This window comes from Schistocerca gregaria, chromosome 1 (genome assembly GCF_023897955.1).
Source record: "Schistocerca gregaria isolate iqSchGreg1 chromosome 1, iqSchGreg1.2, whole genome shotgun sequence".
NCBI classification, from domain to species: Eukaryota; Metazoa; Arthropoda; class Insecta; order Orthoptera; family Acrididae; genus Schistocerca; species Schistocerca gregaria.
In genome coordinates this window covers 277,373,283-277,386,748 of record NC_064920.1, presented here as the reverse complement: position 1 = coordinate 277,386,748, position 13,466 = coordinate 277,373,283, and the positions used below count along the sequence as shown (strand labels likewise).

At 37.6% G+C, this 13,466-nt stretch overlaps 1 protein-coding gene across 5 annotated transcripts in view; it reads left to right on the top strand.

The window, feature by feature from the left end:
• LOC126340742 (uncharacterized) overlaps positions 1-13,466 on the top strand; it is a 1,108,193-nt gene that overhangs the window by 1,080,331 nt on the left and 14,396 nt on the right. For all 5 annotated transcript variants that reach the window (XM_050001714.1, XM_050001719.1, XM_050001715.1 and 2 more), the window contains exon 9: positions 4,015-4,222. In XM_050001714.1, coding sequence (XP_049857671.1) covers positions 4,015-4,222 — 208 coding nt within the window. The remainder of the gene's footprint in view (positions 1-4,014; positions 4,223-13,466) is intronic.

Sequence of the window (13,466 nt, the reverse complement as noted above, 5' to 3'; positions counted from 1 at the left end):
CTGTCTGAAAGCCTCTGTGCGCGCTCGAATCTCTCTAATTTTACATTCGTGATCTCCACAGGAGGTATAGGTAGGGGGAAGCAATATATTCAATACCTAATCCGGAAACGCACCCTCTCGAAACCTGGATAGCAAGCTACACCACGATGCAGGGAGACTCTCTTGCAGAGTCTGCCACTTGAGTTTGCTAAACATCTCCGTAATGCTATGACGCTTACCAAATAACCCTGTGACGAAACGCGCCACTCTTCTTTGGATCTTCTCTATCTCCTCCGTCAACCCGATCCCACACTGATGAACAATACTCAGGTATAGGTCAAACGAGTGTTTTGTAAGCCACCTCCTTTGTTGATGGACTACATTTTCTAAGGACTCTCCCAATGCATCTCAACCTGGTACTCGCCTTACCAACAATTAATTTTATATGATCATTCCATTTCAAATCGTTCCGCACACATACTCCCAGATATTTAACAGAAGTAACTGCTACCAGTGTTTGTTCCGCTATCATATAATCATACAATAAAGGATCCTTCTTTCTATGTATTCGCAATACATTACATTTGTCTATGTTAAGGGTCAGTTGCCACTCCCTGCACCAAGTGCCTATCCGCTGCAAATCTTCCTGCATTTCGCTACAATTTTCTAATGCTGCAACTTCTCTGTATACTACAGCATCATCCGCGAAAAGCCGCATGGAACTTCCGACACTATCTACTAGGTCATTTATATATAACTCCAAAGAGTTTACGAAACCAAAGAGTTTACGAAACCAAAGAGTTTACGAAACCAAAGAGTTTACGAAACCAAAGAGTTTACGAAACCAAAGAGTTTACGAAACCAAAGAGTTTACGAAACCAAAGAGTTTACGAAACCAAAGAGTTTACGAAACCAAAGAGTTTACGAAACCAAAGAGTTTACGAAACCAAAGAGTTTACAGACTTTCTTGACAAATGAAGAATCATCACCAAGTTATATCTCTATTGTAAATCAATCCAGAAATAACTTTAATAATTAGCATCAGATTGCGGAATATTTTGTAGCTTCAATTATTACTAAAAGAAGAGTAATTTTAACTGTACATACAGAGTTAGTACATATCAATCATAACAAATTAATTTCTTTTTATATGTTTTAGCCAGAAATATAATGCATCACATATAAAATCAAATGAAATTCATTTACCTAAACAACTGAGATAATGTTCACCTGCACAAGATACAAAAATATTCCTGGTATCGGCTATTTCTATTAAAGAAAGGGAATGTTAGGAGTGTGTCCTCTTACAATAGCCCACTCACAAAATTTGGAAACAGTGTGTTTACAATATTTTGTGAGAGACTATAAGGTTTGCCAATTGGTGTACAAAAATAAACCAAAAGATAGATTGCGGGTGTATAGAAGTATCTGATACATAAAATATACAGAAAACATAAGGGAAAAATCTATTAAACAAGTCGTCATCTATACATATATCAAGATGTGGCATTCAGATTTGCAGATCTGTGGAACATACTGTCACAAGAATTGATACAAGGTCAAAACAATGCAACACTAAATTAGAGAAATAGGTTCAGAGGCAAGGTAAATTACTAGAATTACAAATTGTAAGTTTACATCTATAAAATCAAACTTTCCAAATCTAAATGTACGACGAGTGAGCTGACTTGAAAAACTGACGACAGGTACAGCCCTGAAGAATACACTCAATCAGTTAACTGCTCATTAACTGCACTAAATTTGCTATTGGTACCCATCTTAATTTCCTCCGATTTTGTCACAATCAACTGCAAAATATTGGTTTTCACTGTTTCTTTGCTGAGAACAATTTCACTTGGTTCAAACATGTCCTGACTGAGTCCTAGAACTTTCACCTCTACATCGCTACTACCCTCGTCTCTCTTCATTTTACGAGCAATCACACAAGTCTACAAAACAAAATTGTTTGTACTTATCTTTTCTTTTTGATGCCCCTCTTCGTAGTTGTAAAGTCCTCCTTCAATTCATCCGATCCATCATTGTTGATAGTATCTTGCCATTGTTGGTGGCTAGCTCTTGGCCTTCTTTCTTTGAGTGGTTGGAGTTTCAAATAAACTGCATTTTGCACAAATCTCTGTCCTTCCTTCTTCTGCAACAGACAAGACTTCATTGTCAATCAACTGTTCCTGGATGATGCACGCAACTGCAATCTTACCCTCACACACATCACCAGTAGTTTTTCAGGTTCTTCATAGAAATTGATTTATTCCAAAAGCATGGAGAGGAGTAAGATGTACAAATAAATTTTTTGATTATCTTCATTTTATCATTGTTGGCTACAGTTCATTACATCTAGGGGTAGATTCTTGAGGCTGAAATTTTTCAACTCTGCGAGTTCCAAATGACTATATAAGCCTGTTACATTACCTCTGGTCGATCTTTCTTTTTTCTTTTTTTTTCTTTTTTTTTCTTTTTTCTTTTTTCTTTCTTCTTTCTTCTTTTTTTTTTGTCACCCTTCTATATCACTCTGACTTTACCATTCCCACTTCCATAAAACAGCAATTTACATTGTTATTGCTAAACATAAATACACATCCAATTGCATCAGAGGCTGCCCACCACACTAGCTCATTCTGTGGTACTAACAATATTCCACAGAGTTTACAAAACAAGAGTTGACAAACATTCTTGACAAAAGAATAATCATGACCAAGTTATACCATTATTTTGTAAATGAATCCAAAAATAAATTTAATAATTAGCACCAGATTGCATAATTAATAACAGGAATTTTAAGTATGCCAGATATTTCATAATTTCAAATATCTCTAAAAAAAGTGTAATTTTAACTGTACATATAGAGTTAGTATATATTGATTGTATCAAATTAATTTTTTTTATACATTTTAGTCAGAAATTCATTGTATACAAAATCAAATGAAACTCATTTAGTTAAACAGCTGAGACAATGTTCTCTTATACAAGATTCAAAGATATTCTTGGTATCAGCTATTTCTATTAAAGAAAGGTAATGTTAGTTGAGTGTGTCCCACTACACCTTGTGTATATCAAAAGAAGCTATATGTTGCTTAGTGAGGAGTTTCTTAAAATTCATCTGGATGAAATCCAAATTTAAGATATCGGTATCGGACAATGCCTGAGGCGGACAGCTTGAAAGTAGTTATTATGTGAGAAGACTTTTCTCCCTTTGTCATTGACCAGCTGTAGTTTTTATCTAAAACATCGAACCAAGTGTTTACGCAACTTAACTGATTTCACACACCACCATTAGCTCCCTAAATACAAGAGAAGTTAGAATGGTGTTACCTGAATAGCACCAAATCATTTTTAATGTTGTGTCGGTTTCATTTCTAGTAGGAAATAACTCTTTCTACTGCTATGTGACTACAGAGACTGGAGAAGCAAACTTTACAAATTAAGAACAACTGTTATTTTTCAAAATTAACTTAAATGACTCAAATGTTAAGTGTCTGAGAGCAAAAGTTTTATGTTCTACTAATTTCTTAATAATTTAATTAATAGAGTTAACTGCTTTGTCCCACTCATAAGTTTTGTAACTTTCATATTTATGACTTATGTTGAAGAAACACTTCAGAACTGTTGAAAAGTAAATAACTTCGAGTATGAAGAGATGCAACAAACATTAGATAAAATTATTGCAAATGGACAATCGACTTTTTTAGAAAAATTATCCAGTCATATTCTTTCAAGTCGGGGCTTACTTTTGGAGTTGTGATGTTTATCACTTGATCATTTGCAGCACCATCTCCCCCACTCTCTCACCGAAGAAACACAACTAAAGAACTGTGTTTGGAGAAGGATGTGCTCCTATAATTTCCCCCTTACATAAACTGTTATCTATGAACTTTGGCAAATGCTGTGACAAAATATGAAATTGTATGATTGTACACTGATGTATTTCCAAGAAATAATTTCTTATTAAAGACTTTGTTATGTACAAACATAAATGTTTTGAATATTTTAATAACTAAACAATAATTTCTTTGTTTTTAGTTGTGTGAATATGCTACAGAATGGGCCAAAACTTTGGCAAAAGAAGATAAATTTTGTCATCGCCCAGATGGAAAATATGGGGAAAATATCTTTTGCGTGTGGTCCTCAGATGCTGGAAAAAATGTCACAGCACGAGATGCCTGTCTGAAGTGGTACAAAGAAGTAAAAGATTTTACGTTTGGAGTTGAGCCAAGAATGCTGAAATCAGGTATATTATAAAAGGACCTCTATATTCACCCTTTATGAAAATAAAGATTCATTAAATTATTGTATTCAATTAAGTACTGATTAAGCAACATAATACTCATAATTTGCAGTTTTTGTGTATAGCTTGTCTTCAGTTCATTGATTTTCCTTCTTTCCCTTATAAAGTGCTTTATTATCTAGGAATTAAAAGGCAGCCAGGTTGAATTTTGAATATTTTTGTTTGCCTGGTTTCTCCAAGGTTTCAGTAAATCATGCTCATTACAGATATCGTAAAAATTTTATATGTTTATGCTAATCATACTGACAGCTATAAGGGTAAGTCAATTATTATCTGCAAAGTAATTATAAAATTTTATTTTAACCAAATAGGAAACTTACAAGAACATAATTTTTTGGCATAGTCCATCATTGAGCTTCCTGATACCCTCATAAAAGAAGGTTATCCGTTGAGCTGCGAGCTAGGAATGCACCACTTCTTTCACTGCTTTGTTCGAGGCAAATCAATGGCCCCTTAATGCCTGTTTGAGTGGACCATACAAGTGATGGTCAGTAATGATCCTGTCTAAGAAGTTGTCACCTTTGTTACCATAGCAGTCCAAATGTTTTTTGTAGGTGTCCAAGTGTGTTTGTTTATTCAATTGTGCGAATTGTTTTGGGATCCATCTTGCATGAAGTATATGAAGTCTGTCATGGATGATTTTGTGATCAGAACCGTGACTAATTTACAGACGATGTGCTGCTTCATCAATAGTTAATCGTCTGTCTAAGAGAATCATTTCACATGAATGCTCAATGGTTTCTTCATTTGAAGTGGCAAACAGTTGTCTGGCTCCTTTATTGTGCATCACACTGGTGCGATCATTTCGGAATTTTTCAGTCCATTCATAGACGCTTCATTGTGGCAAAACACTGTTCCCATACTGTCCCGAATATCTTTGATGAATTCCAGCCCCTGATGTGCCCTCCAACCACAAAAAACAGATCACTAAACATTGCTGCTCTTTGGTGCAAATAGACAGTGGAGCAGCCATTATTAACAGCATGGCAGTGATAATGAAACTAACCTAGCAGCTTGAAAATTTCAAAGATATAACAACAAATAAACAAAGCATGTGTCATCAACGTAAGATGACAATACTACCAAAATAAACAAAAATATACCTAAATTGCTGATAATAATTGACTTACTCTCATATTTTAAAAGGTGGTGTACTGTACTTGTAAGATCCTTGTATGAACTAAATGATGCCTAAGTCATTATTTTTCTGCACACTTTTTGAGACAAATTAGTTATGCTAATTGCGATTGATGCTTTTTTGATACCTAGCTTTGGAAACTTGTAAGGTTTGAAACCAGTTATTGTTTGAGATTTCTGTTGAGGTTTTCAACATCTGGAACCAAATCTTGTTCTCTCCACTCTACTAGCAATGTGTCTCAATTTCCTAATTGATAAGATGAGGGTCCTTCCAAAAGTAATGATTCCTATTTTTATTCATGGAAACCACAGGAGATACATATAGGGGTGGTAGCAAGGGTAGGGGGGGGGGGTTTAAGGGCTATAGCTCCCCAACCTCCACCCCCCCCCCCCCCTTTACACACACACAAAATGGAGTATCATATTACACTGGATAAAATAACTTCAGAAATCAGTTAATATATTACGTAAACGGATCAATCATTTTTTTAAATAATTATGTGGCAATATAGGTTGCAATGTATTTCAAACACATTTTAACAAAAGATTAAGAATGGCAAATAGCGTACTATCTAAACCCCCATATTTTATTTACTCAGGCTTGTCTGACATTTGGCATTATCCCCAATAAATATTATTTAACTTAAATTGTGTGTCTTATTATTTATTAATATATAATGGATGTATATTAATGTACAAGAAAGCTAAATATGTCGGGTATGCCTACCAACATTTAAACTTCCTACCCCAGGCAAAAACTGCGAAATTGATGGACAACTGGGTCAGATCATATTATTTCCCTGGGCACACACATTTTGTAGACACATTTTTAACCTGAACCCCAAAACAGTTACCAAAAACTACTTTAAGCAACGCCAAATTTTAGCAATTTGTTGGTGGAGGATCCCAATTCTTTTTGTTAAGTGATATTCCATTTCCCCAACCCCCCTCCCCGGTCATTAGCCCGCCCCTCCTTGACCAACTTCTAGAATCGCCCCTGGATACATAAATCACACAAGGCACAGCTAAATAGTCATATTTCGTCATTTTTCCACATTGTTGTTGTGGTCTTCAGTCCTGAGACTGGTTTGATGCAGCTCTCCATCTACTCTATCCTGTGCAAGCTTCATCATCTCCCAATACATACTGCAGCCTACATCCTTCTGAATCTGTTTAGTGTATTCATCTCTTGGTCTCCCTCTATGATTTTTACCCTCCGCACTGCCCTCCAATACTAAATTGGTGATCCCTTTATGCCTCAGAACATGTTCTACCAATCGATCCCTTTTTCTTGTCAAGTTGTGCCACAAACTCTTCTCCCTAATCCTGTTCAATACTTCCTTATTAGTTATGTGATCTACCCATCTAATCTTCAGCATTCTTCTGTAGCACTACATTTCAAATTCTTCTATTCTCTTCTTGTCCAAACTATTTATCGTCCATGTTTCACTTCCATACATGGCTACACTCCATACAAATACTTTCAGAAATGACTTCCTGACATTTAAATCCATACTCGATGTTAACAAACTTCTCTTCTTATTTTTCCACATAGTCACCACCAATCATTATGCACGTTTGCCAACGACGAACCAGAGCCTGCAAGCCATACTTGTAAAATTCAGAACTAGCAGAGGCTAACCACTTCCTTACATCGTTTTCAACCACATCTGAGCCTTGAAAACGTTTGCCATGTAGTCCATCTTTCAGAAGCCCAAAGAGATGGAATTCCGAACTCACTAAATCGAGACTGTGCAGTGGATTTTGTAAGAAAGTCCAGCCAAATTTTGCAATGATTTGAATGGTCACAAAACTGGTGTGGGTCCTGGCATTATCATGCTGCATGTGTAAGCTGGTCTTCCTCTCTGGTCTTACCTTGGAAATTCAGAGTTTCAGCTTAGTCAGTGTCATCTTATAACGTGCTGAACTGACAGTTTTCCAGGCTACAGGACATCCAAAAGAACCACACCCTGGCTATCCCAGAACACTGTGCACATCAATTTGTTTGCAGATGGCTGCGTCAGAATTTCTTCTTTGATGGAGAATTCTCATGTCGCCACTCCATGAACAGTCTGTTGTATTCTGGCTTGTAGTGGTGACACCCTTCTCATCTCCATTGACGATGCTATTCAGAAAATTGTCACCTTCAGCTTGATATTGGTCCAGCAGGTCCTGACAAATTTTCATTTGAGGAGTTTTTTGTTCTTCCGTAAGCATTTGTGGAACCCAACTCGCACAAACTTTGCAATAACCAAGATGTTGTAACATTATTTCCAAGGCATTACACCCAACATTCAGCTTTGCACAGAATTCTCTGGTTGTTGCCCACCTATCAGTGCGGATGAGTTGATCAAGATGCTCTTCACTGCAAGGGATGACAGCTGTTCAGGGTTGATTGTGCCATGGCAGCTTGTCATGCACACCCTTTTCACACCTTGAAAATAAATTACCCATTGATTCACATTGCTCATGTCTATTGTATCGTCTCCATTTACCTTTAGCAAGTGTGTATGGATTTCAGTCAGTGCAATTTCTTCAGCAGCACTGTTTTATAAACTCCCCTGCTGGTGCCAACTACCACAGAACAATGTAACCAGCTGAAAATGAAAGAGAGAGGTTCAAGCATTAGCGCTACACCAGTGGCATCTTAAATGGACATCCAAAGTCACCACAAAAAAGTAGGAGGGATTACTTTTGGAATGACACTCGTATTTTATCAGATTTTTACTCAAAATACAGGGTGACCTAAAAATCTGTTAACATTTGAGATTCGGTTCTTCGCAGATTAATGTAGGTAGAGAGGTAAACACTTGCACACATATTTGAAATGACATGAGGCTTTACTGAAATAAAAAAGTGCACAAAATGACCAACAGTTGATGTTTCATATGATACAAAAGGAATAATTGGCACAACAACTGATTTTTAACAGTGTTAGAAATGTTCTGTTCAACAATTGCTCAACCTGTTTCATCGATAATATCAGTAGCCAAGAGACAACGTTGTGAACAGCACTGTACAGCACATCAGTAGGTATCGTGACAAATTGTTGTCAGATGTTGTCTTTCAGCATCCCTAATGAGGTAAGATGATTGTGACTTCAGGAAACCATGGAATGAGATCTGGGGACCTGGGGAAGCTCAGCTCATGATTCTCACCAAATGAGGTGCCAAAGGGATCTTCCACACATGTTGCAATATGGGGTGGAGTGCTATCCTGTGTAAAAGTCATACATTCCAGCAGTTGGTTATTAGCCATACTAGAGGTGATGCGATACTGTAACACACTGATATACCTAACACCTCTCATACTGACAGTTTGAAAGGCAGCACCTGACATTTCCTCAAAGAAAAAGGGACGAATCATGATTGATGTGATAAATCCACACCACACCATGACTTTCTCATTGTCCAGTGAGATTTGCCGAATGTTGTAGTATTTTCAGTTGCTCAAATTCTGCAGTTGTGGGTGTTTTCATGCAGCGTCACTTACATGTTGTTGTCCAGTGAGAGCATTGGCTGGTTTTTGCACCTTCTTTTCATTTAAATAAAACCCCATGTCATTTCAGGCATGTGTGTCAAGTTTTACATCACTACCTCCATTGTTTCAGGAACAGCATGTTTTCAAATGTTAACAGTCTTTCAGGTCATCCTGTAAAATTATGAGACAAGTGTGTGTACATTGGAAAATGTATGTTCGGTTATTCATGGCAGCTGTTATTTTGTATTCCTTTCCTCTGTGGTAAATTTTGTTTGTGGCACACAGAAAAAAGGGGCTGAGGTGAGGTAGCACAGTAGTCAGTACACTGGACTCACATTTATGGGGATGATGGTTACAAACCCGCATCCCCATCTACATTTAGGTTTTTGAAAATTACCATAAATCACTTAAGGCAAATACTGGGATTGTTCCTTTAAAAGGGCATGGCCAATTGCTGTCTCCATCCCACCCTACTCTGAGCTTGTGCTGTGTCCAGTGACCTCATTGTTGACTGGAGTTAAACAGTAATCTTCTCCTCTAGAAGAAAGGGAACTTTATTTCACATTCCAATGATAGTCCATTTAACAAATGGTTGCATCCATAGTAGTTACATCTCATCAGTAATGAGAACATAAAATCATTCTACCTTACTGAAGGTATTACTTCTGACTGGGGAATATGTGTGTGATGAATACCATTACATATGTAAGTAATGTGGGATATGATTCCTCTGAAATGTGGGTATCTGGTATTCTGTTATAAATTTCATTATGAATGGCCCCTGGCTTCCTGTGTATTGATTGCATGACAAGCATAGGTGTGCCACACTTCTCTGGAATTGCAACAGTCTTCTTCCACTTCATATGTAGGTATTATATTCTGGACAATAGGATAATGATATATGAAGAAATATTTGTCAAACCGCATTTTTGTGTTTTTTGTTTTGTTTTTTGTTGTTGTTGTAAAAGATATAATCCTTCTCTATTTAGTGGTGGATATTCTCTGCTTTCTGGTTAATCATTTTGTTATAATAATGGCAGGTGTATATTGTTGCTATTTGTCTTGTGGGGAAAGGCATGAACAAGACAAAAAATGGAGTGCAAGCTTTTACATAATTCTACATAAAGGATTAGTATAACATATTTAATGTACTTGGATTTTGTTTCCTCATCCAGCTCATCCTTGTGGATAATATGTTGCTGAATTGCAATCTGTATTTCACCTCTAATTGTCGCCATGGTTATACCAGGGTTTCTCATCATATAAGTAGTACACGTGCTGTCATACAACATGGGATTAGGCACCATTTACAAATTTGTAAGAAGTGCTTGATCATCAGTGTGCACACTTAGTTTTGTACTGAAAAAGAACAGGGCACAAGCAGCTCTGACTCAGAGCTAGTTAAGAAAACTGCTGAATGTCACAGAGTCTCTACTGAATGTGCAGCTGAGTTAGCACCTATTTTAGCTATAATCTGCCACAGATTCCTTGAACAAAAATCCATAATCGGTAGTTGGAACAAAGCACAGGTCACATCCATCTATGACAGACATAGAGGAGTGATCCACAAAACTTCTGTCCAATATCCTGAATTTTAAGATGTATTCTGAGCTCAAACTTAATGAGGTACTTTGAGCAGAATGACCTTCTCCATGTCACCCAGCATGGGTTCTGAAAACGTCGATCACATGAAACCCATCTCCCTTTTTTTTCTCACATATTGAAAGCTGCAGATCACAGCAGTAAGGAAGATGTAGTATTTCTAGATTTCCAAGGAGCATTTGATTCAGTACCCCATCTAAACTTCACACTGAAGAGGCAAAGGAACTGGTACACCTGCCTAATACCATGTGGGGCCCCCGTGAGCACAAAGAAGTGCCACAACACAATATGGCATGGACTCGGCTAACGTCTGAAGTAGTCCTGGAGTGAACTGACACCATGAGTCCTGAAGGGCTGTCCATAAATCCATAAGATTATGAGGGAGTGGAGATCTCTTCTGAACAGCATGTTTCAAGGCATTCCAGATATGCTGAATAATGTTTTCATGTCTGGTGAGTTTGATAGCCAGCAGAAGTGTTTAAACTCAGAAGAGTGTTCCTGTAGCCACTCTGTAGCAACTCTGAATGTGTGGGGTATCAGGTTGTCCTACTGGAATCGCCCAATTCCATCAGAATGCACAATGGACATGAATGGATGCAGGTGATCAGACAGGATGCTTACGTACATGTCACCTGTCAAGAGTCATATCTAAGTGTATCAGGGGTCCCATATCACTCCAACTGCACATGCCACACATCATTATAGAGCCTCCATCAGTTCTGTACAGTCCCCTGCTGACATGCAGGGTCCATGGATTCATGAAGTTGCCTCCATGCCTGTATGTGTCCATCTGCTTGATACAATCTGAAACAAGACTCGCCTGACCAGGCAACATGTTTCCAGTCATGAACAGTCCAATGTTGGTGTTTACGGGCCCAGGTGAGTCTTAAAGCTTCGTATCATGCAGTCATCAAGGGTTCTCGAGTGGGCCTTATGCTCCAGAAGCCCATATCGAAGTAGCAGCAGTAACCGATTTAACAACTGTGCCAGACACTTGTCTTACATAGGCATTGCCGATCACAGTGCCGTATTCTGCCTGTTTACATATCTCTGTATTTGAATACACATGCTGATACCAGTTTATTTGCCACTTCAGTCTATTATCAGAAGTACACTCATGTGGGGTATCAAGAAAAATATATGGATTGAGAATTTTTTGTTAGGGAGAAAGCCTCATGGTATCTTGGATGAAACTTCATCAACAGATATATAAGTAACTTTGGGTGTGCCCAAGGGAGTGTATTGGGACCCTTGCTGGTCATGTTGTATGTTAAAGACCTTGTACACAAAATTAATAATCACCTCAGCCTTTTCATGATAATGCATTTATTGATAAGGAGGTACTCTAATGTAGAATTTTGCACTTCACAAAATTAAAAAGATAACCATAGTATTATATGACTGCAGATCAATGATTCACAGTTGGAATAGGTCAACTCGTACAGATATCAGGATATAACACATTGTAGGGATATGAAATGTAGCAGTTTCATAGGCTCAGTTATGGGTGAGGCAGGTGGCAGACTTCAGTTTGTTGGTATAATAGCAGAGTAATGCAATCGGTCTACAAAGGAAATTGGTTACCAATCATTCCTGACACCCACTCTATAACAGTGCTCAAGTGTGTTGGACCCATACTAAATATGGCTCATAGCAGATTTTAAATTTATACAGAGAAGGGCACCATTAATGATCAAATGGTTCAAATGGCTCTGAGCACTATGGGACTTAACAGCTGTGGTCATCAGTCCCCTAGAACTTAGAACTACTTAAACCTAACTAACCTAACGACATCACACACATCCATGCCCGAGGCAGGATTCGAACCTGCGACCGTTGCAGTCGCGCAGTTTCGGACTGTGCGCCTAGAACCGTGAGACCACCACGGCCGGCATTAATGATCCCAGGTTTGATTGACCCATGGGAGAGTGTCACAAAGTTGCTGAAAAAACTTAAATTGCAGACACTTGAAGATAGCCACAAACTACCCCAAGAAACCTACTTACAAAGTTTCAAGAACTGGCTTTAAATGATGACTCTAGGAATATGCTACAACTGTCCACCTATCTCTCTGATAGGAATCATGAGCCCAAAATTAGATGAATTACAGTGTGCATTCAGTTATTTAAACATTTGTCCATCCCACAGTCCATATGTACAATGGGAAGTACCCTCTACGAGCAACTGTTGAACAGTTTTCACAGTATGGATGCAGGAGTAGGTGTAGATAATCGAAAGAATTATGAAACTAATTTTGAAAGAAGGCCAAAAAACTAAAAATTTTCAAGTTTTACATGACCAAAAAAGTGTTCTGGCATATGACAGAAATTTATACTGGATGCTGTTACTCAGGGGGCCATAAGAAGGAAAATTCCATGACTTTTATCTAAGGAAATGCTTCTTGTATGTAGGGAAGTGCTTTCCAGCTGTAGCAGGCCTGTTGGGAAATTAGAAAACTCAAGTAGAAGGGTGTACTGGCATGAGTAGTAAAACTGTTAGTTGCGTTAACAATTTTTCCTTTGTGGGGGACCACAGTTGCCTAGAACTTTTTGAAAGAAATTTATGCCATTTGACTGTAGATTTGTATTTGTTCATTTCAAACAATCATGATTTCAACTTTGTAGCCAATCTCAAGCACAGTTTGAAGCATCAAAAAATGTCTGCCCTCCTAATTGACATGTCATCATCGAAATAACATTTGCCTGCTCTTATAAACTATTTGTTGTACTGTATATGCACAGTTTCAGTATATTACGTCTTTTAAATATATACACATCTACTTTAATACAACAGCTGGTTTATGAGATCAGATAAATGTTATTTCAATGATGAATTGTGAATGAGGCAGGTTGGTTGTTTTTTGAGATTTCAAATTACCCTTGAAAATGGCTATAAAGCTGAAATCCTGATTGTGTGAAAAGAATGAATATAAATCTGCAGTCAAATGGCAGGAATTTCGTTCAAGAAA